This window comes from Notechis scutatus, chromosome 4 (genome assembly GCF_049901735.1).
Source record: "Notechis scutatus isolate UNSWTSFEM ecotype Mainland chromosome 4, rNotScu1.2, whole genome shotgun sequence".
Taxonomy (NCBI): domain Eukaryota; kingdom Metazoa; phylum Chordata; class Lepidosauria; order Squamata; family Elapidae; genus Notechis; species Notechis scutatus.
Window position 1 is genome coordinate 51,624,033 of NC_142012.1, and position 23,672 is coordinate 51,647,704.

General features: G+C 42.3%; 1 protein-coding gene across 1 annotated transcript; it reads left to right on the forward strand.

Annotated features, from left to right (window-relative positions):
• Window positions 1-1,530: 1,530 nt before the first annotated feature.
• Window positions 1,531-22,620, forward strand: PI4K2B (phosphatidylinositol 4-kinase type 2 beta). The gene is made up of 10 exons (XM_026685629.2): window positions 1,531-1,865; window positions 8,701-8,858; window positions 12,502-12,702; window positions 13,741-13,872; window positions 14,554-14,707; window positions 15,397-15,464; window positions 15,803-15,902; window positions 17,730-17,863; window positions 18,139-18,198; window positions 20,498-22,620. The coding sequence occupies exons 1-10, from the start codon at window positions 1,598-1,600 to the stop codon at window positions 20,669-20,671; spliced, it is 1,449 nt and encodes a 482-aa protein (XP_026541414.1). The 5' UTR covers window positions 1,531-1,597; the 3' UTR covers window positions 20,672-22,620.
• The last annotated feature ends 1,052 nt before the right edge of the window (window positions 22,621-23,672 follow it).

Below are 23,672 nucleotides of genomic sequence, written 5' to 3' on the forward strand. Positions count from 1 at the left end.
AGTCTCTTCTTGAAAATGTCCAGTTTGGAGCATTTACTTCTGAATGCAAAGCCATTCCACTGATGAATTGTTCTCACTGTCAGGACATTTCTCCTTAGTTCTAGGTTGCTTCTCTCCTTGATAAGTTTCCATCCCTTGCTTCTTCTCCTGCCCTCAGGTGCTTTGGGGAATAGACTGACCCCTCCTCTCTGTGACATTTTCAGTGTTGACTTACTCAGAGTGTAGATAAGGAAAGAGGAGGGATTTGTGCATTTATTCAAGGACTGCTGACGGACTTCCTTATTCATAATGGCAAAGATAACAGATAATCAGAGTTGGAAGGGACCTTGTAGGTCATCTAGTCCAGCCCCCTGCCCAAGTTTATTTAGTTGCTTCGATTGCTATGATTTATGTTGATTAGTCTCCATGTTGCATCTAATATTTTATGATGTGTTTTTACAATTATGACAATGATCTATCGTTGTATGTACACTGGGGAGCTTATGCACCCGACAAATTCATTGTGTCTAATCACACTTGGCCAATAAAGTATTCTAATTCTAACTGTAAACTATTCTGTTCTATTCTAATCTTCTCTATTTTTTCCGTTTCCGTTTCTATTCTATTCTAATTCTATTCTACGCTATTTTCTATTCTATTTTCTACTAGCTCAATACCCATGCTTGGCTACGAAACTATGTGGTCGGGTTTAGTTTTTGGGAAGGAAAATAAGGGGGGGAGGGAATTCTACCTCTGCCTACCAGCGTCCATCAGTACTCATCTGGCTTGTATCCTGTCAGTGTGTGAGAGAGTGGAGGGGTGTTTGGAAACTGAAAGAATATTTGCTGGGTGAGCAAGGAAACAGCAAGGAGCCTGGGTGTGGCTTAGCTCAACTGTTCTGTACTAAAGCTTCTTGGTGCTGCTGTGAAACTGAAACTCCTCTCCTCTGCTTGTGTTTTGCATCTGGAAGAGATTTCTTTCCAGGTGGGGAGGGGGAGTAGAACTCCTTAGCATCAGAGCCTAATAATAATAATAATAATAATAATAATATAGGAAATACTCTAAATGCTCTGATGGTCATTTCACAAAATCCTTTCTTAATGAGCCCCTCGAAGCCAAGAGGAACAGACATGCCAAATCTCAAGTTTGTAGGCTTTACGGCTCTGGAGATTTTGATGATGTGTGAGTGGCATTTCATATATATATGAATATATTTGTTTTCTATTATATATATATTTTCTATTCTATTCTGTTCTGTTCTATTCTATTGTCCTCCTGTCTTATACAGACCAACATTTCGGACAGACCGCTCAATGCAATGAAAAAAAATCCACTTTCTGACACCGCTCGCATTTTCCCACGAATTCATTCATTTTCCTTTTAGAATAGATGCCAGGAAAAGGCGGAGGGCGGAGCTGGCATCGAAGCCCCGCCCCCTGCTTGGCCCCGCCCCAGGACCCTGCTATCCCAAGGCGCCAGGATATCGCTACGCGCAGGCGCGCGACTCCGCCCCGGCGCGCGACTCCGCCCCCCCCGCGCCTCTCCGAGCCTGGGGCGCATGCGCCCTCAGCCATCCGGCGCTTGAACCGGAGAGCGGCCGTTGCCTCCGCGAGCCCCCATGGCGATGGCCGGCTCGATGCTTTCCCCGGAGGCGGAGGCGGAGGAAGAAGCCGACGAGGAGCTCCTGCAGCTGGAGACAGAACCGCCGGCCGTGGCGGTTTCCGGACGGGTGGCGCCGACGGCTCCTGGCGGCGCCGTTCGCCTCCTCGCCGGCCGGGAGCTGTTCGAGGCGGCCTGTGAGGAGCAGGAAAGCGACGGCGAAGAGTCAGAGCCGCTCCTGGGCTCGGCGGCCGCGGGCTGGGGCCACCGGGCCCGGGACGGAACAGGTGAGCTGAGAAGGCAGAGGCGTAGCCAGGCGGAAGAGACGTTGACGCATGAGGCAACTAGGCGCGCTTGCGCAGGGGGAGGGGGTGTGGCCACACGTGGGATGCTCTTGCGTGAGGAAACAACGCGCCTGCGCAGAGGAGGGGGCGTGGCCGCACGTGGGATGCTCTTGTTCCTCAGAGTGGGCGGGGAATTGCAGGTGGTCCTCGATTTAGAACCTCGTCCTCGTTTAGTGACCCCTTTGAAGTTTTAAGGGCACTGGAAAAAATGACTCGGCCATTTTCCCACACTTAAATGATAATGGCAGCATCTCCATGGTCCAGATTTGGATGTAGGCAATCCTCGACTTAACAGTGATTCGTTTGGTGATGGTCCGAAGTTGCAAGTGCACTGAAAAAAAAGGGACTTTGGACCCTTTCCCCACACTTACGACTACGACAGCATCCTTGTGGTCACGTGATCAAAGTTTGGATACTGGCAGTCCTAGACTTAACAGTGGTTTGTTTAGTGATTGCTCAAAGTTCTGAAAAAAAAAGGACTTTTGGACCGTTTTTTCCCACTCTTTAATGGCCGTTGCGGCATCCCCATGGTCAAAGTTCAGATGTTTGCAGCTGACTCTCATTTATTATATTTTATTTTTGCATATTTTTTATTTTTATTCTTTAAACCAGTGGTCCCCAACCTTTTTTGTACCAGGGACCAGTTTCAAGCACAAACACTTTTTCAAGGACCGGGGAGAGTCGAGTTTGGTGGTTTGCTTGCAGACGTTTCATTACCTGACTAGGTAACATCTGATGTTGTTACCTAGTTGGGTAATAAAACGTCTGCCAACAAACCACCAAGTTCAGGGAGCGCCTCGGCCCTGCCTCCCTCAGCCCCATCCTTCAGGTGTCTCCCTCCCTCCCTCAGGTGTCTGCCTCGTTCCTCTCTCAGTCGCTCTCTCGCTGCTCCACCAGCCCAGGAAGAAACTGCTTCAAAGAAGCCGGGGGTGTGTGTGGCTTTTCCTGTCGCCGCAGCTCCTCCGAAGCGCCCGTTTACCCCCACCCCGCCCGCCCATGCACGGTTCAATCCACAGTGGTCCGTTCTGCCTGCCTGCCTGCCTTCTTCGTTTCGGAGCAGCTTTGGCTGATAAAAAGAGGCGAATAGTTATTATTCTTTCATTTGTGTCCTTGATCCCCGATCCCAGCAGCATTCACCGAAGGCGAAGAAAGCCGCCATTTTTTTTATTTTTTTTAATTTGCGGCCCGATACAGAGTGCTCCATGGACCGGTACCGGTCCACAGCCCGGTGGTTGAGGACCCCTGCTTTAAACATCTCTTAGAGTGAACAATGTGATTCCAGGTTGTAGTATACATAACATAATCATAATTATATTTTCAGCTTTCTGATCCAGTTTCATATCATATCATTTACCTATTCCATTTTTCTTTTAATGTGTTTTCACTTCATGTGGTTTCATTCATCATTTCCAGAAAAAGAAATTCATCCTAAGATATAGAATAGAATAGAATAGAATAGAATAGAATAGAATACACAATACAATACAATACAATACAATACAATACAATACAATACAATTCTTTATTGGCCAAGTGTGATTGGATACAAGAGGAATGTGTCTTGGTGCAAATGCTCCCAGTGCACATAAAAGAAAAGATACATTTGTCAAGAGTCAAGAATCATAAGGTACGACACTTAATGATAGTCACAGGAACAAATAAGCAATCAAATCATACTAGGAAACAGTAAATATAAATATATATGGATACAAGCGACAAAGTTACAGTCATACAGTCACAAGTGGGGGGGATGGGTGATAATGAGTGATGAGAAGATTAATAGTAATAGTAGTGCAGACTTTGTAAATAGTTGGACAGTGTTGAGGGAATTATTTGTTTAGCAGAGTGATGGCGTTCAGGAAAAAAACATTTGTGTCTAGTTGTTCTGATGTGTAGGGCCCTATAGCGCCATTTTGAGGGAAGGAGTTGAAACACTTTTTGTCCGGGATGTGAGGAGTCTGTAAATATATTATCCAATGTTTATCCCCTTTATTGTCAATTCAATCTTGCCACCTATTTTTATTTTATGTATTCTCACCATAATTATCTCTTAAACCCAATATATAACAAAAAACAACTAATATCAGTATAGCCATTTTTAGTTACTACCTCCTGTATTAACAATGATCTTATATTTACTGTTATATATGCATATATTTCTTTCCTCCCCCCAGTTGGGTTCCACATGGTATTCTTTCCCACACAATAAATCTTATATTTATTCCAAAAACATTCGTATAACCATGTCATATTTCAAGTTTTGTTTCCATTTAACCAACTGTGGATATGAATAACAATATTATACTTTGTGTCATGCCCCTGGTGGAGTAGTGGACAGGGAGTGGGAGTGTGGATCTGGAGGTTGTGGAGGAGGCTGGGGAAGGGCAGAGGCTGGCTGGGCAGTCAGAGGAAGACCCAGGCCCATCCCCTCTCCATCCTAGGGCATGCAGGGAGGAGAGGATAAGGGAGAGACATGAATGACATGGTCTAAGGGGGAGGAAAGGGCCTTGATCCTCTTCATAGGCTGCATCTGTGAGAACTGGTTAAAAGGACGGACATGCGTATGGACCAGTGCTAGAAACAAAGCGTGGAAATATCTCTAGTCTGTCATTCCTCTCTGAGTTTGGCGTCCTTCCCAGTGGGTGTTCCGATATCTTGCCTGGTTCCCTTAATTGCTTCAGTGTGGTTTGTGTTGTTTTACTCTTTATAATTTATAAGCATTTTTAGTTTAAATGGCATTTCCTCCTTTTCGCAACTGCTTGTGGGGGAGTTTTTTGTCTCCAGTCAAGGATATTTGGAGCTTTGAAGCAAAGTGAAGCAATAAAAGGGGCTTCACCTGATTTTGTATCCCACTCTGGGTCATCACACTTTGATTCACATTTATGATGGTTGCACTCTCAGCCAAATCAATGGAGAAGCCAGATCCGCTTAGTGTCTGTGTTGCTAAACTTTCAACAAAGGTGTTTTGCTTCACGGCTGTGGCAAGGAAGGTCTTCCAAGTGGAGCAAAACTCCCTTGAGAAATGGTCCACGTAGCAATGTAAAATTTGGGCTCGATTGTAGCTGACAGTCGGGTGGCCATGAATGGAAGGTGGCCTCTCATGGAGTCCCTGCGAGAAAGGAGCCCTGATTTGAAGTCCTAGCTGGGTGACTTTGGGCCAATTGCTCTCTCTTAGCCTGTGGAAGAAGGCAAGGACAGTTTCCAGGATACTGTGTTTCCCCGAAAATAAGACCCTGTCTTAAATTTTTTGCCACAAAAAAAGGCACCAGGTCTTATTTTGGGGGGATGTTGATCCACTGACTAACCTCACTTGTGTGTGTCACCCCCAGGCTCCTTTTTGCTGTCAGAGTCCTTAAGGATCTTCTTCTGCAGCCAGCAAGGCTTTCCTGAAGGCCTCTGCAACAGATAACAGCTGATAACTCTGGATCGGTCCAGAGCTTTATCAGCTACAGAGGCCTTCAGGAAAGCCTTGCCGGCTGCAGAAGAAATGGGCTGGCAAGGCAGGTGTTGGGGTGTATAAGGCCTGGCTACACCTGTCCAAAGGTAAGTAGTAGGGCAGCTCCACCCCCCATCCCCACCCTAGATTAATTTTTACTCATGCACTCTGGAGTGGGGATCATAATTAGGGCTTATTTTGGGGGGAATAGGGATTATATTGGGTGCATGTGTAAAAATCAAGCTAGGTCAGGGGTGGGCAAACTTTTTGGCTCGGGGGCCACATTAAGTTTTAAAATTTGACAGACGGGCCGGGTCAGCACAAGATTTTTTTGGGAATCGCCCCCCCCCACCCTTTCCCCTCCTCTTCTCCTCCTTCCCCTCCCCTCGGAGGCCCCCTGAGTCAGGAGTTACTACCGCCGGTGCGGCTCCGCGCGGCTCCAGTCCCGCGTTGCCTGGGGAAGGGAAGGGCAAAAAGGAAGAGCTGCGGCGGTGCTTTGCAACGGGAGCAGCGGCACCGGAGGCTCAAGCTCAGCGGCTCCTGGTTTTGCCTTTTCCTTCCCAAGGCAACGCGGGACTGGCTGCGCGGAGCTGCGCCGGCGGTAGCAACTCCTGACAGCCCCAGCCGGACACCTGAGCGGAGCCCGGGCGGAACTGCCTCTTGCTGCTGCCGGAGCACCGCCGGGTCGCCTCCTCCAAGCAGCCCGCCCGCCCGCCGGGCTTCCCCTCCGCCGTGCGGCTCGGGGCCAGGCACGAGCTCCCGCGAGTTAAAAGGAAGCCGAAAGTTGCTGGGAAGTTGCTCAGGTTTCTGGGGCTTCCAGGCTTAAACTTTGCACAGGCAAAGTTTGCAGGCGGGAGTGTCTTCCCGCCGAGGGCGGGAAGGGTTCTGCCCGGCGGGCGGGCGGGCTGCTTGGAGGAGGCAACCCGGCGGTGCTTCGGGTTTCCCCTCCGCCGCATGGCTCGAGGCCAGGCGCGAGCACCCGCGAGGAAAAAGGAAGGCGCAAGTTGCTGGGAAGTTGCTCGGGTGCTGGGAGCAGGCTTTTAAAGTGCCGCCCGAGCAGGACCGCCGAGCCGGGAAACGGGGCACCAAGGCAGGGCAAGGCTCCACCAGCAGCGGCCTAGCTTTAGGTGGCTCCAAGCAGCCCGCTTCAAGCAGCCCGCCCACTAGGCGGAACCCTTCCCGCTCCTCGGCCGGAAGACGCTCCCGCCTGCAAACTTTGCCTTTGCAAAGTTTAAGCCTGGAAGCCCTGGAAAAAAAAGGGGGATCGGCGGGGACTCACCTTCGGAGAGGTCGCACTCAAAGGTGATTTCGAACTCCCAGCCGAGGCCTTTGCAAAGTTCTTCTTTTCTTTCCTACCCCGAGAGCGCTCCGCACTGTTTTGCAACTTTGGGGGCCACACGGCTCAGGGCAATACGCCACGCCCAGCGATTTTTTTTCAGGGGCGGGCCAGATTGGACAGACCAACGGGCCGGATGTGGCCCGCGGGCCGTAGTTTGCCCACCCTGAGCTAGGTCTTACTTTCAGGATAGGTTGTATTTTCGGGGAAAACAAGGTAGAACACTTCATTTAATGACCCTTTGAAGTTATACATAAATGGTTCATATTTATGACGGTTGCAGTATCCTGGAGTCATGTGACACACACACACCCATTGGCGACCTTCAGACAAGGAAAACCAATGGGGAAATCAGATAGGCTTAACACCTGTGTGGCTAACTTAACAACTGGGGTGTATTTCACTTAAGAACTGTGGCAAGGAAGGGTATCAAGTGGGGCAAAACTAACTTAATGTTTCAAGGGCTCAGTTGTGGTCGTAAGTTGAGGACTACCTTATGTTGCTTGGAAAATGGCAGAGACAATTGCCTGGAGTCAAGGCTGACGAGAAGGAGAAGACGCGCAGTGATTAAGGCATCAGGGCAGAAGCAGAGCCTGCCAGTTCCAGTCCCAGCTTATGCCCAAAGCCAACGGGCTGATCTTGGGGCAGTCCCTCAAGCACTGGATTGGGGTGGTGGGATGCAGCTGCTTTGGGGGTTATATCCTTGCTCTTTGGGGTTGAAGGTGGGAGGACAATGTGGCCTAATGAAACTTAGAAAAGAAAAGAAATAGTGAAGTGTTGTTGAAGCTGGATGCAGGCTTAGGGGACCTTTTTTGTGCTTGTTCCTTTGTTGCCAGTGTTATTGCAAGAATTGGTATCGTCCTAGGACTGGGGAGAGTAGTTTAGTTTATTGTCATTGCACCTCGTACAACAAAATTAAATACCATCTTCAGTGTCCATTATGACGATGAAAATAAACACAAACACGCATCCTTCGCATTCTATACATTGAACTGAAAAACCCCTGATACTGCATTCATATTGCGCTATATAGCAGAATTCAAAAGAGTTACTGCCCTGGGATAGAAGCTGTTTTTCAGCCTGTTTGTCCTTGTTTTCATTATTATCCTGTACCGGCTGCCAGTTGGTCATAGTTCAAAAAAAAGGAGGCACCCAGGACGAGATGGACCTTTGAGAATGTTTTGAACTTCCTTAAGGCACTGGGAGCTATAAAGCTCTTCAAAGGAGAGGAGAGGGCAGCCAATGATCCTCTGGGCAATCTGCCACTGTGCAAATTGGCAAACCCTACACAGGTGCAATAAGTTAAGATACTCTCTATGGTGCAGCGGTAGAAGGTCACCAGCAGTTTTTCATTCAGTTGTTGTTTCCTGAGAAGCCTCAGGTAGTATAATCTCTGCTGGGCCCTTTTGACCAGGGCTGCAATGTGAGCCCCCCCAGGTCAGGTCCTCTTTTAGGGTAACACCCAGAAACTTAAAACTGGCCACTTGCTCCACTCGGTCTCCATTGATAAGCAAGGGCTGGTTGTCTGATTTGTTCCTTCTGTAATCCACTATCAACTCCTTGGTCTTATTGGTGTTGAGGACCAAGTTATCTTCTCCACACCACCAAAGCAACTGGTCCGTTTGTTTTCAGGGAAATCCACTTCACAGGTTGGCTTTTGAAACGGAATCTCTGTGCTGCCTTCAGTATTCGGTGGTCTATCTGGGTCCGATACCATTTGTTTTGCATGCTGTCCTTGTACCTATGGACCGCCTCCTCAGTCATCCCAAAGAGTCCAATTTCCAACCACGTAGCTGCATTATGCAAATGTAGCAACTGCAGGGCTGTATATATTATTTTGGCATTGCTATTGTGAGTCCCCATATTGTTTCTTACTAGGAAGTAAGCCAGGGTTAAGTGTCTATTAAGAAATTGAAAGGGGTGGGGTGGGGGGAAACAGAGTTGAGGAAAGGAAAAAAAAATAAGCTGATAGCACTAACTTGAAATTGTTGTTGCAATACACACAGGAAATGTGGGAAGCATTGCAGAGATGAACTTCTGTATGGACGATCCTGAATTTGCTGAAGTCATGCAGCGAGCGGAACAAGCCATCGAAAGCGAAGTCTTTCCCGAAAGAATCTCCCAGGGGTCCAGCGGAAGCTACTTCGTCAAAGACTCCAAGAGGGTGAGTGCCCTTGGCTTCAGCATTCTTTGTGGGTTTATGTAAAAAAAAATGTTTTCTTTTGCCATGGTCGAGGTTGCGCATGCCTATCTGCACACAGTGATACCAGGGTCCTTTCCTTGCAGCTTATCTGCACGAAGAAGCAGGAAGCACTTTCTACCTCTGTATCTTGCTAGCAGGACTGCTAAACGGATTTGAGCAAATCCGTGGTTGGTTGAGCATTGTGCACATGTAGGGATTATCTCTTCCTTCATTCTCTCCCAATATGCAGGAGTCAGAAGTTTGGTTTTGCCTAATGGTTTGCTATTAGGAGAATAACAAATGCATAGTTCTACTTTGTGCGTAATGCTAAACAACAGGGATGGAGGGACTTTTTAGTCAACCTTAAAACATTCCTTTTTTTGTTGTGTATATATATAGAGCTTATTGGATCAACATTTCTTCAGTTAATAATATTTGGAATAGAATAGAATAAGAATAGAATATAGAATAGAATAGAATAGAATTCTTTATTGGCCAATGTGATTGGACACAGAAGGAATTTGTCTTGGTGCAAATGCTCTCAGTGTCCATAAAAGAAAAGATACATTCATCAAGAGTCAAAAATCATCAGGTACAACACTTAATAATAGTCATAAGGTACAATAAGCAATCAAATCATACTAGGAAACAGTCAATATAAATCGTAAGGATGCAAGTGAAAAGTTACAGTCATACAGTGCAAGTGGGAGGGGATGGGTGATAAGGAGTGACTAGAAGATGAATAGTAATAGTAGTGCAGACTTTATAAATAGTTGGACAGTGTTGAGGGAATTATTTGTTTAGCAGAGTGATGACATTCAGGAAAAAAACTTGTCCTTGTGTCTAGTTGTTCTGGTGTGCAGTGCTGTATGGAAAGACTTCATGATCAATTGTAAGAAAAGTCTCATTTTTGTACCGTAACAATTCTCTTGCTTTAGGCTCAGAATTCTTTAACAGCTGATTTATTTTCTCTAATGAGTTTCAAAAGACTGTGTTTGTAATCTCTGTGAAAGTATGTGGTTTCTAAGAGTTGAAACCAATCTGACGGCATAATATATGTACCAGTGTGTGCGTGCAAACACATTTTCTAACTTTAGATTCATAATTCTCGTTGATCTCCATTCTCGTAGTAGCTGTCCAAAACTGTCAAATATTTGGGTGATATTATCTAAAGAGGTTGGATTAAAAAAAGCTGAGAGAGACCAGGTTTCGTGTTTTTTTTTTGTGATATAACTTCAGAAAAATCTTCAGAAAGTGAAATGAATGCAAGTTGCTAAAGGATACTAATCCACGAGAGCATTGTCTCTTGCATCTTCTTTCTGGGAAACAGAATCTTTGTTTTGTTCTGGATCTACCTCTAGAACCTACTAAACAGTAAAATGTGGGCCATAGTTATCTTTTGTGTTGTAATAATATAACTGAGCTGTACTACCTGAATTAGAAGAGCCTTTTGCCTTCATCAACAATTTCTGGATCAAATAAAATTAAGAAAATCAGGTTGCTTTATAGACAAGGAGAATAAATTTCATAAATACTTGAAATATATATGATAATGAGATTAGATGGCATAAGAAATTTGGATGAAAGGACATTAACATTAAACACAAGTTTTTCGTATAACTACTACCTCCATACTAAAATAGTTCCCTTCACAATTACTGCTATTTAGCCTAGGAATTTGCAGTAAATACCCTTCTTTCCTAGGAAGTAAACACAAACCAGGCAAGTAATTGAATGTGGGTGCAGAGGTTAAGATTCATAGGAGACAAAAGAAAGTTGGAGGAAATAAGGGAGGCAAATTGGAGGTAATTATCTATAATGAATCCTGGCATGAAAACAAATGTTGCAGCTGTTTTGCCCAAAACCAATTGCTAATGAAATCATTTTATTAGCAACTGGACCTTGTAGTAGACCTCTGACTTCAGTGGTGGTCCTCGTATCTGTGCAATCCCATTTTAAATTTCAGATCAGTGTTTCCACCTTCTCCTCTTAAGGCCGTTCTTTATTGAAGAAGACAAATGGGTTCAGAATTTTATACAGGCTTGGCTTATTTCTGTGCCTCTGGCTCCACGCCAGCCATAGATTGGCACTGAAACAAGGCTGTAATAGCATAACTAGTGAAACCTGCTCTTGTTTATAGCTGAGTTGCCATGTAGTCTCTCAACTTCAGCCCATTGTTGTTGTTGTTTTACTTTTAGTCTGCCAATATTTCATATGGCATAATACACATCACCCTTAACTTTAGGGACACCATTAGAGTTAATATTATAATAGAATAGAATAGAATAGAATAGAATAGAATAGAATAAGAGTTGGAAGGGACCTTGGAGGTCTTATAGTCCAACCCTCTGCCCAGGCAGGGAACTCTACACCACTTCAGACAAAGGGTTGTCCAATCTCTTCTTAAAACCTCCAATACTGGAGCATTCACAATTCCTGGAGGCAAGTTGCTCCACCGATTAATTGTTCTGTCAGGAAATTCCTCCTTAGTTCTAAGTTGCTTCTCTCCTTGATTGTTGCTGCATGATGCCTGGTTAGTTATCTTACTGTAGTCCATCAGAAATAATAACAGCTTTTCATCACTTATCGGCAAAGGCTAAAACCAGCTTCAAGTGAACACTAGTAGATTTGGAGACCATGCAGCCGTTGCATTGGAGGGCAAGCAGAACTCTTGTCAGAGAGAACTAATGGTTTATTGTGTCTCTGGTCTTTTAAATTTCATTGCTGTGAGGGTCAAAAGATGGCTAGTTTTATTGCTCCTTCATGTTCAAAGTCAGAACTTACAGCTGCCTTGTCCTCTTTTCCTTCCATCCGAAATCAATAGCACTCTGAAACAGTAGCCTCGTATTGAATTTTTTGATTTATTTTTTGGAATGCTATTTATTCTGCTAATGGATATTGTATAAATAAAACATGCTTTATTTGTGTTTACGGTTTAAATGCTGTATGACTTTGTTTGGGGAAGATGGGAGTTGTCGAGAAAAAAAATGAACCCTTTCTATTTTGATGCTCGACTCATAATGCATTTTGAATTTACACAACTTTTGACGTTTCAAGTGTTCTTAATTGAATCACTCCAATGGTTAAGTTAATTACACGGTCTTTAAGTGAATCTGGCTTCCCCATTGATTCTACTTGTCGGGTTATAAACGGTGATAACCAGGCCAGTGCAACTAACATCAATATGAGCCACTTGCCGAGTGTCTGAATTTTGATTCGGTGGCCTGGAGGATGGTGAAATTGTCGTAAGTGTGAAAAACGGTCCCAAGTCACTTTTTTCAGTGAGGTTGTAGCTTTGAACGATCACTAAACGAACTGTTGTAAGTCGAGGACTACGTGTGGTGACATTGAATTTTAGATAACCAGACAGCTTTGGACCAGGGCTCGCCAACCTTGGCAACTTTAAGCCTGGAGGATTTTAACTCCCAGAATTCCCGGTTTTTTTATTGGTTCTCTCCCAAATCTACCATGGGCACGTATGCACTCTTGAGACTTGCAGTAGTTTTTGCCCCCGTTTCAGAAGGCAAAGAAGGGGACTAGTTTTGTATAAACTATTTCTATATATGACTAGCAAACAAGTGCACACTTTTCTGATTCCTTCTTCCTTTATTCCCTTCTCCTTTAGAAAAGTATTGGAGTGTTTAAACCCAAGTCTGAAGAGCCTTATGGTCATCTAAATCCAAAATGGACCAAATATTTTCACAAAATCTGTTGCCCTTGCTGTTTTGGCAGAGGCTGCCTTGTTCCTAATCAGGGGTATCTCTCCGAAGCTGGTGCCTATCTTGTGGACAGTAAACTAGGATTAGGAGTGGTCCCCAAAACGAAGGTAAGAAGAGAGTGGTTTGTGGCATAAATTGAGCATGACGAAAAGTATTTCTGCTCAAAACTACAAAAAACAAAAACAAAACAAATAAATGTTGAATTAAAACCCTTTAAACTAATTTTCAGACTGGGAGAATAGTTTTGACTTTTGGAGTTCATTAGCTAAGAAGATTGGCCTCGGTTGGAATTTGGTGGAATTTGATGGGAGATGTCAGGATGAGGCATAAAATGAGCTTACGGGAGGGGCCCTTTCCTTTTTTGGCCTGGGGGTCCAATTGGAATTTTGTGCATATTTTATCAATTCACTGCTAGAGATGCAGAGCTGCTGGACATCACCCTTAACCACCGTGCAGCTTTTCAGGGTGGATCCTTTTCACTTTTTACCGTACCCTTTTTTTTTCCACTCCTCCTTTTTGCAACAGCTTGCAAATTTGACAACTTGCAGTTTCGCCCTCGTAATCCTCCGAAACTGGCCTGGCAAAAAGGTTGCTGGAATGCAAGGGAGCAACTATAGCCTCAAAGGAAATCATGGAGGAGCCTCGGTTGATTCTCCTCTAACCTCTGCAATAAAAACTTTGATCTTTATCTACTACTAGAAAGCCTGAAGACAAAATGCAGGCAGTCCTCGACTTGAGCCCAACATTTCTGTTGCTAAGGGACACATTCATTGATTTGAGTTTTGCCCGCCCATTTTACAACCTTTCTTGCTACCTTTGTTAAGCAAATCATTGCAGTGAAGTCAGTAACCGGGTTGTTAAGTGAATCAGGCTTGTCAGATGGCAAAAGGGACACCACAACGGTTGTAAATATGACATACTTGCCAAGCGCCTGCATTTTGATCACACGAGGATGCCCAAATTGTCGTTAAGTGTGGAAAACGGTCCCAAGTCACTTTTTTCAGTGCCGTTGTAACTTTGGTCACTAAGTGAGCTGTTGTAAGCCAAGGACTTGCCTGTACAGCTTAAGGAAGAGGTGGGTACAATGAATAATATGGTGTCACCCTTAAAATGTTAAAAAGGTTATTCTGCTGTCTGTGTTTAAGGTCGTCTGGTTTGTAAGCGAGACGTTCAACTACAGTGCCATCGACCGTGCCAAGTCAAGAGGGAAGAAATACGCGTTGGAAAAAGTGCCAAAAGTTGGCAAAAAGTTTCACCGAATTGGACTACCTCCTAAGGTAAAAACCCTTGGCAGTCCTCAAAATGTTCCCCACTTCAATTTTATTTGGAGGGGGGTTGTAATTTCCTTCCATTCCTGCTCTGGAGTAATTTGTAAGTCTTCGTCGTCTTCTCCTCCTCCTCCTCCTCCTCCTCCTCCTCTCTTCCTCTTCCTCTTCTTCTCTCTCTTCTCTTCCTCCTCTCCTCCTCCTCCTCCTCCTCCTCCTCCTCCTCCTCCTCCTCCTCCTCCTCCTCCTCCTCCTCCATCATCATCTAAATCCTTCCATTCCCCACTATCTTCAGTCTGAGCTGAAGAAGCTTCTTGGATGAGAAGCGAAACGTCTTCAAAAGGAAAAAAAAAAACAAGATTTGCTTATTATTATTTTTTAACTTAAAAATACAAAAAAAAAAAAATCAAATCACAGACAAAACTCAGTCTTGTTTCTCAAAAGCCCTGGAGCTAATTCCCTATGCATCACATTTTGAAAGGCATTCTCCAGCCAACTGTAATTTGATAGTTAGCAATGGAAATCTTCTTTCCCCATAAATATTATTTTTATATCCATTGATTAAGGTCACGGCTCTACTTAGGAAGAGCATTTGCTCTAACATTTTTATTTGCTTTCACGTGTGAAAAGCGCTTTAAATGCTTTATGCGTTCAGGTCCGTTTCATTGACGCAGGCTTTATTTTCAATTGCAGGTTGGCTCCTTCCAGCTTTTCGTGGAAGGTTACAAAGAAGCTGACTATTGGCTCAGGAAATTTGAAACTGACCCTTTGCCCGAGAACACAAGGAAACAGTTTCAGTCACAGTTTGAGAAACTGGTTGTGCTTGATTATGTTATCAGAAATACTGGTATGTAATAGGGTTTTTTTTTAAAAAAAAAAATTCATCCCTTATGACATTACCCTTGAATTGTTATGGAATTCAAGCAAAGGAAAATGGGCTAGAAAATGTCCGTGCTCTTTAAGGCTTAAATGGTATATATTGAATTATCACTGCCTTTAGGATTGACCATGGTAGATTAATATAGCTATCTTTAAATATGACAAGCTAAACTGTACTATATTTCATTATTGTGACATTTTTTTTACTGCAACACCCTTGCTGTCAGGATCCCAGCAGTTACCCCCATTTAAATCATGAGTCTCGAGCCAAACTTCCAAAACTTCCAAAGGATTTATTGGGAGTTAAAAGGTCCAGCACTGCCTGGGTGTAGCCAACTCTGAGACACATCATTCACTGTCACCCATGACCCTGGTTTCCCCCTACCCCCTGGGTGTATTGTAATTCATATTCTCCAATGGGACACATCCATAGCCCAGAGTCATCAATCATGCTCTCCAGTTAAGAATTTTGCGCGGCAGAAACTTCAGTCACCTAGTTACTATCTTTGAATACATTTATGGAATGCAGTTTCAGTTTGCAAGCTGCCGCACTGCTCCCCCCTCCCTTTCTGTTGGCAACTCTAAAAAGACCATAGAAATATTTTATGTTGATATTTGCCTTTCATTTAATTGTGTTTCTCCTTCATTTCTTTGAAGATAGAGGCAACGATAATTGGTTAGTCAAGTATGAAAAACAGAGCGATGGGCCTGATCTTTCTGATAAGGTAGGACAAAGACTCTTCTGTTTTGATCACAGGGATACCATCTGATCAATAATGTGATTTGTATTCAGTTATGTGTCCAATTATGGATTTTATAGAGGATTATTTCTTATCCTATGTTCTTACTGAATAAGAATTAAATCATGTGTAATTAAAATCATCGATGTTATATACTTGTGCTAGATTATCACCGAATTATCAGTGGAAAATAATATTGTGTGGCATATATTGCACAGGCTTAATATCCTGTTCAAATGGTAGTTTTTTGTTTCTGTGTTTAATACCAGTAGATGTGCCTTGAATACTTTTGATTTTGTTTTGTTTTTATTGTTTTCCAATAGGAGATCCAATGGATTAATGAAAAGGAACCTATTATTAAAATTGCAGCAATTGATAATGGCCTTGCTTTTCCTTTCAAGCATCCTGACGAGTGGAGAGCATGTGAGGTTTTGAATTTTTCTCGATAAGAATGCATGAGGTTGCAAGTATTGTTATTAGCAGATTGTATTATATCTACAGATAGTCAGTAGCATAAAGTTAAGGTGCTGGCCCAGAAACTAGGAAATTGTGAGTTCTAGTTGAGTGTTAGGCACGAAAGCCACTTTGGTGACTTTGAGTCACTCGTGTCTTGCCAATCCATCTCACTGGGAGGTTGTTGTGAGGAACAAAAAGAGGAGGAAGAACTATTATGTATCTTTGCCACCTTGAATTACTTATAAATAATAAACATGGGATAAAAATCTTAACATGCAAAATAATAATATCCATCTAGCAAACGGAAGGCAGGCACTCGTGCTTTTCTTTCCAGTTGTTAACTTCATGTGAACAGAAATGATGAATAGGATTTAGTATGGCATAAACCAGGGCTTATCTAGCTTTCAGATTTGTTATACCTGATTATCAATGATCATTGTCGGCATATATTTTGTCAAGTGCCACATTGGGTAACTGTTAACCTGTCTCATGTGAACGACAAGTCTATCGTTTTATTTTCAGTTGGGAAGAATACAGCTCGAATAGCCACACTTGTAGGGATTCCTAAGGCCAAGATTGCTAGGATGTTCCTTCTGAATTTTCCCCCTTAGATAAAAATGTGTTTATACATGTAATCCTCACCTTAAAGGGGACAATTGGGACCTGGACTTCCGTTGCTGAGTGAGGCAGTCCTTAAGCCAATCTCAAGACTTCTTTCTGCAATGGTTCCTAAGCAAATCACGGTAGTCATTAAATGAGTTGCACAGTTGCTAAGACTGAATTTCCTGGTTGGATGGCGGATGGAACATGGCTGGAAGCTCAGGGGCTGAAAACCCTGCTGGGAGTTTGGCAGGGAAGATTTTCAGCTCTTGAGCGGATCCTCCCTTCATGAGGCTCTTTACCTGGGACTCCACCTGCTTAACAACCCAAGTGATCGTTTTAACAACCAGAACCTGGTGTGCCAGGACGGTGGTCATTGACTGAAGCAGCCGCTTCAACTCAGTGACTGTTATTGCCCGCTGCCAGAGCTGCCAGCAGAGTCGGACAGTAGTGAGGAGGTTGGGGAGGAACCTAGGCCAGTCTTGGAGGCTGAGAAAGGCTCGGACGAGAGCTCTGCACCAGAGGCAGAGATGGGGTCAGGGCAGGCTGGCAGTCAGCAGCTGCCTTTGGGTTTGGACAGCAGTGAGGCGGGGGAGCTTCTGGAACCAGTTCCCAGCATGCATATGCGCAGGGCTACCAGAAGAACAATTGAGAAAGCAGGGTCTACTCAGGAGTAAGGCCACACCTCGGAGATGATTGGGGTCTCCCATAGGACCTAAAAGAGGAGAGAACGGGACGTGAGCCTTTGCAGGAAGCAACTAGTTCATCTGGTTGATTCAAACTTTGAAAAGTTCTGTTTGACTCTGTGTCAAGTTTGGCCTTGCCCTGCGTCTGGCCATTAGTTCTCTGGACGCATTCCAAGTGTGATAAGGTGGCTGTTTATCAACATACCCCTGAAAGACTGTTTGGGAAGCCTTGCAGGCTGTGAATGAACACAATTCACAGCCGTGGAAATAAAAGAGATTTTGCCGGGAACTACGATTGTGTTTTATGCTTTCTAAGGAAGCCTAAGTCAGAACAAGTGACCAAGATTACAGTTCCAATTGTGGTCATGATTCAAGGACCACATCTATAAGGAAATGGACTTTTCCTAAAGTCAGTTAATTGAGCATTAACACCTGAAAAGTTGAAAATTCAACCTTTTTATTCGGAAAGGCTTCACCTTCACGTCCCTTGTCTCTTCCCCTCTCTCAGATCCATTCCACTGGGCTTGGCTTCCACAAGCAAAGGTCCCCTTTTCTCAAGAGACAGTAGATTTGATACTTCCTCGTATTTCTGACATGAATTTTGTACAGGACCTCTGTGAAGACCTTTATGAACTTTTTAAGGTAAAAGTAATTTTGGACAAAACAGTTTAAAGTAGCACAGCAATGGGCAGAATAATGCACATTTGAGCATATTTATTCTATAACATATTTGTTTGCTCTAAGCTGTCAATAACGGGTGAAATGTCAAAATACGGAAAGTTCATCGGACTTTTCACAAGGCTTTTAATGGTTTGGTAATGCTTCCTTGCTTATTATTTTAAGTCTGGTTATTTATAGGTGGATCTGAGTTGACTTATGAAGGTTTCTCAAATCAGTTTATTTTTCTTCCAATAAAGACTGACAAAGGGTTTGACAAGGCTACCTTTGAGAACCAAATGTCTGTAATGAGAGGACAGGTAAGGGGATTTTTCCTTTGGACGATGTGTTTTAAATTTGTATTTTTGCCTCATATATCGTTGTAGCAGTTGCTTTTGAGTTAAGTATAGAATCTAGGTTTTTGTTTTCTTTCTTTCTAGACTTTAGCACAGGGATCCCCAACCTTTTCGGCGCGGCCCGGTTCGGCGTCAGCTGGGCGCCGCGGCCGGTTCCGAGCGTCAGCTGGGCGCGCCATCTTTTTGACGAAAAATCACTTCCGGTGACATCACGGAGTGATTTTCGTCAAAAGCGGCGCCAGCGCTTGGTGAGCTTTTCGGGTAGAAATGGCTTTCTACCGGAAAAGCTCACCAGCGTAAGCGCCGCCATCTTTTTGCGAAAAATTGCTTTTTACCAAAAAGATGGCGGCGCCAGCAACCAGCGCCCGGTAAGGCTTGTTCATGACCCGGTACCGGTCCGCGGACGGCGGTTAGGGACCCCTGCTTTAGCACACAACTTGCTTTCTTTAACTATAAGTAGTTCTCCACTTATGATCTCAATTGAGCCCAAATTTTCTGTTAAGTAAGAAATTTGTTAAGTGAGTTTTGCTCCTTCGCCTTGTTGAGGTAATTCCCTGTTAGGAGAATGAGCGCATACAGGGAGACGTATTGAGAGTAATGTTGAATAATACACACATAGCACACAGATACACTGTACAGTAAATGTAGATTTTTACTTTCAATAAACGTTTAAGCAAAGTTCAAACACAGTCCAAGTCATTCACGGTTAAATCAGTCAGTTTTCAGTCCAAGGATAATCCAATAACAAAGGCCAGTATCAAAAACAGTTCAGTAACAGACTTACATCAAATCCAAGAAGAACAGTCAATTAGGAGGAACGGCAATACTCTCCAACAGAAGGAAACAGAGACTCAGGTCACACTCTCTTCTGAGACTAAACAACCCAGGTTTCTGGCTCCATCTTATGGCCGTTTGAGAAACCACACCCAATTACAGTTTTAGGATTCTCTTAAAGACATAGTATTAAAATGTCTATCCTAGTTTATATATTTCCAACCCAAATAACTGTTAGGTGACTTACATTCCTAACACCCTTGGGACATTGCAGTGGTCATAAATATGAGTCAGTTATCAAGATTACGAATGTAAATCATGTGACCACTGGTCATAAGTGTGAAAAATGGTACTGTCACTTTTTTCAGCACCATTGTAACTTTGAACGGTCACTAAATGAACTGTTCTAAGTCGAGGACTACCTGTATTCCCTCATCCAGATCATTGATGAAGATATTGAAGAGTCCTCCTCCTCCTCTTTTAACGACCCCATAATCCCTTGTGGGGAGGAGTCTGGGCAACTGAAGGAGCTAGCTGAGTGTTTTAATGGCCAGATGCCTTTCCTGTTGCCAGTGCGGAGTTTTTTTGTTTTTTGTTTGTATATAAATTTTTATTTATTTTTTATTTATTTCAACAACCTCTTTTAGTGAACAGCATAGTTCCAGGTTTTTACATTTCAATACAAACATGACCTTAATTACATATTTATCTTTCATATTCAATTTCATATCATATCACTACTTTTACCATTTATCTATAGCTTTTATTGTATCCATTTTCAATTCACATCTTAGCTTATTTCAATTTTCTTTAAATATTCTTGTTTTATAATATCTAAAGTTCTTATTTGTTATTCTATATTCATTATACTTTTTAACTTTTAACTGTCAACATTTGCAATTTTAATACATACTTTTATTTCATTATTCAATAAATCACATCTTAGTTCTAATAATTCCAAAGATTACCCCCCTTTAATTACCAGTTGGAATGTGCCACCCCATTATCTAGTATATCACTTCAATTACTCCCCTTTAATTCTCACTTTTTAAGTATCATATCCTAAGATAATCTCCTAGCTACTACGTATCACGTATGCATATCTCTATTTTAGACCAGAAATCTGCCAGTGCAGAGTTTTTTTTTCTATCAGATATATTCTCATCATGCCCACAGAGAGAAATATCTGCCTCTTCCTAGGATCGAATTCACAGCCTCTTGACTATGAGGCCAGAGTCTACCTCTAGGCTATCACACCACTCCCAAGATAATGAAGAATACTGGTCCTAACCTACCTTGGGGTACCCCACTGCTCACTTCCCTCCACGTAGACATAGTTCTATTAACTACAGACCTGCTGCGTGCGCCTCTTGTCCATGTTACCATAGAGAGTGCATAGCAGCATCTCTTGTAGGGTAGGCGGTTTCTGGCAGCGTTAGGGCTAAGCTAAAAGTACTTTTTTCTATCTTGGCATCGTTCCTTTTTGCAGATACTGAACCTTACTCAGGCCTTAAAGGATGAAAGAAGCCCTCTTCAGCTGGTCCAGATGCCTCGGGTGATCGTGGAGAGAAGCCACGGTGGAACTCAAGGAAGGATTGTTCACTTGAGCAATGCATTTACTCAGACTTTTCACAGCCGGAAGCCTTTTTTCTCCTCCTGGTAAAAAGACCAAGTAAAAAGACCTTTAGTTTAAGCAAGATGTTCTACTACGTAAAGATTTCCGAATAATTTTTTCTTTGCTCCCCTCCCTCCCAATGCTGGACTGCCAAAACCTCAGAAATTTTATATATATATATTGAATGTACTCAGTTTACAGTTTATTTAAAATTGTGAAATTTTACATCAGGGAAACGAGGAGCTTGTCTTAAACTGTATTTTTATAGACGGTTCAATGTTTTTGTGTATTTGGTTTTCTTTTGGGGGGGGGGAATAAAAGTTTACAGATGCCAAAGACAACTTTTGACTCAGTTGGGGGGGGAGAAATTGTTGCCTACAATATCCAGAAATTATCATCTAATTTTTTATAGATAGGATTGAAATGCCTGGCCTTTTACTTCACCACATAGTTGTCTCCCTGTCATCTTAATCTAATCTACAGGACCAATCTGCATTTGGAAAATAAAGGGCTTTGAAGGTAGATTAAATTCATGTTGGTAGTCCAGAGGAAACATGCTGCAGTTATGTCATAGCTCTCATACCTTATTTGCACTGAAGGCAAGCAGTTCTAAGTGCAATTTAGCATCTGCTTCACTGTGTATTGTTTGATTTGGGAAAGGAATGGATTTGGGAAAGGAATGGTCAGTGCTTCCTCGCCACGGTTGCGTGCATAATTTATTGCACAGCCTATCTCTGCATTTTTAGCTACTAGCTCCATCTGTATTTTAAAAAAATGCTATTTACAAATGTGTGGCTTTTGGGGGGTGGGGAGATACACGATTTTAGGAACACGGTTTTCCAGGTTTTCATGCCTCTTCAGTTGTTTTGTTTTCGGTGTAAAAAGAAAAATAATCGAGCCAGTTAACAGATGACTTCATTAATGTTTAAAGATACCCTTTTTCAAAGTCACCTTTAACATTGTTTTACTTTAGTACCAAGAAGTAACACATTCCAAAAATTGTTGGTTTTCTGAACCAAGAACTGGATGAGGGAAAACGCTACAAAAAAAGGAACATAGTTTTATTTTTTATTTTAATTTTCCTGAGAATATACGTATTGATAAATGCATGCTTCAGTCTGGTGATTCTTTTTTTGTCAGAATGAGGAATTGAGGAAATACTGTATTTTGTTAGAACAATATTTCTGCTGCAACTTTGGGGTTGGGGTTTTGAAACTTTTACCAAAGCCAGTTAAATTCACTAACTTGAAACCAAAGTTTACTTGTACGTTAGTGCCTCTCTTCCTTAACACCAATATCTTGGTCAAAAAACTTGCAAATCAGAAAAAAAAAATCCATTTTCGATCATTTTGTTGTCAGGTAATTCCACAACAACTCTAAACTTTGTATTTGGCTTTAGCTGATCATCACTTGCAAGAATGATAATCGGAATAACTTTACACTTACCAAGAATTTAGTAAAACTTGTTTTAAGCATCAGGTTTTGAAGCTCAAAACATCTGTGTGAAAAATGGGGGTTTTTTCCCATTAAAAATCGTGCCTAGCTTCCTGAGAAATGCTGTATCTTTAACTGCAGAGCAATACCCCACACGTTCTTGCATTGCTGTTTCTTTTAATGTTTGTTTAAACCAATGTAGCCTGTTGGGATAATCTACTTGATATTCTAAGATGCATAAGCCTTAATATTGAAAATAGACTGTATTGCGGGTTGATAAATTTATTCCGATTTCAGTTTGTGTCCATTCCTCCAAATTATTTATTGCTCAGATGTGCTGCTGCAGATCTGCCACAATTGTCCAGTTAAATTTAATCTATTTTTTTTGGAGAGAAACATCTGGAACAGAGAATCCTTTCCTTCCTAAAATGAGGTTCATTTTACTCGTTTATGGTATTTGTCATGCTGCTATCTTCCATGTTCTTAGCACTCCATATAACAAGACAACACTTTTAGCCAGCCTGATCGTTTTATCATTAAAGTGAATTGTTTCAATTAAAAAATCTTTGTGTTTCTGATCTTTTAACACTATCCCCCTCCAAAAAAAGAAACATGGCGTTGCAAAGAGGATCTCTGAAGAGATCACCAAATCAACAATAAGCATACTTTCTATGAAACGATTGTAAAAAATGTCTCTGAAGCACTGCTCCTAAATTTGATTTTTATAGAGCGCAACATATTAAGTCCTCTCTAATAGTTTGCATATAAAAACTAGCTTAATTATTAAACTAGCACCTTCGAGATTGGCCAATATGTATCCAAATTTAAGCCCACTGTGTTGGAAATGTAAACAAACAAGGGGTACCTTCTTCCACGTTTGGTGGCTTTGTCCAAAGAGCAAAAAGTATTGGGGAAGAAATAAGAATATGATAAGAGAAATCACAAACATTCAATTAGAACTTAAGGCTGAAATTTTTTGTTGGAAATAATAAAAGGTGAAATCGCAAAAGAAATAAAATATTTAATTTTACATATAATAACTGCAGCAAGGATAGCATTAGCTCAATGTTGGGAGATCAGATGCCAACTGATAACTTGATAATCCGGAAGATCTACAACTGTGCGGAAATGGATAAACTCACCCAAAAGTTTAAAGATAAGACTCAAAATATTTTACAGTTTGGGAAAACTGGTATAATTGGATAAAGGATAGAAACCTGTGAGTAAACAAATAGGGAAGGGAAAATATAAAAAGGTTATGATAGGAGTATATACCAGATTTAGGAACTAAGTACTGGAAAATTGTTTGATAAAAACACACCATCTAAGCAATTAGAGACATTTTATGTTTATTGGTTATGTAAAACTTTTTGGTTTCATATTTTATGAAATATTTTGTATTATGTATATATTTTTAATGTTTAATAAAGCTTATTTTTAAATTAAAAAAAAACATTTAAAAAATGGAGCTCAGTTCATTATTATTATTACTATTTACTTTATCCAAATCTTGGGAGGATCCTGATCTAATCATCATCTTCATTGAACAGCCCCTGGTTTTTTTTTTTAACATTTAACAATCCTGATGTAATCGCCAGTGTAATTTGGCCTGGTG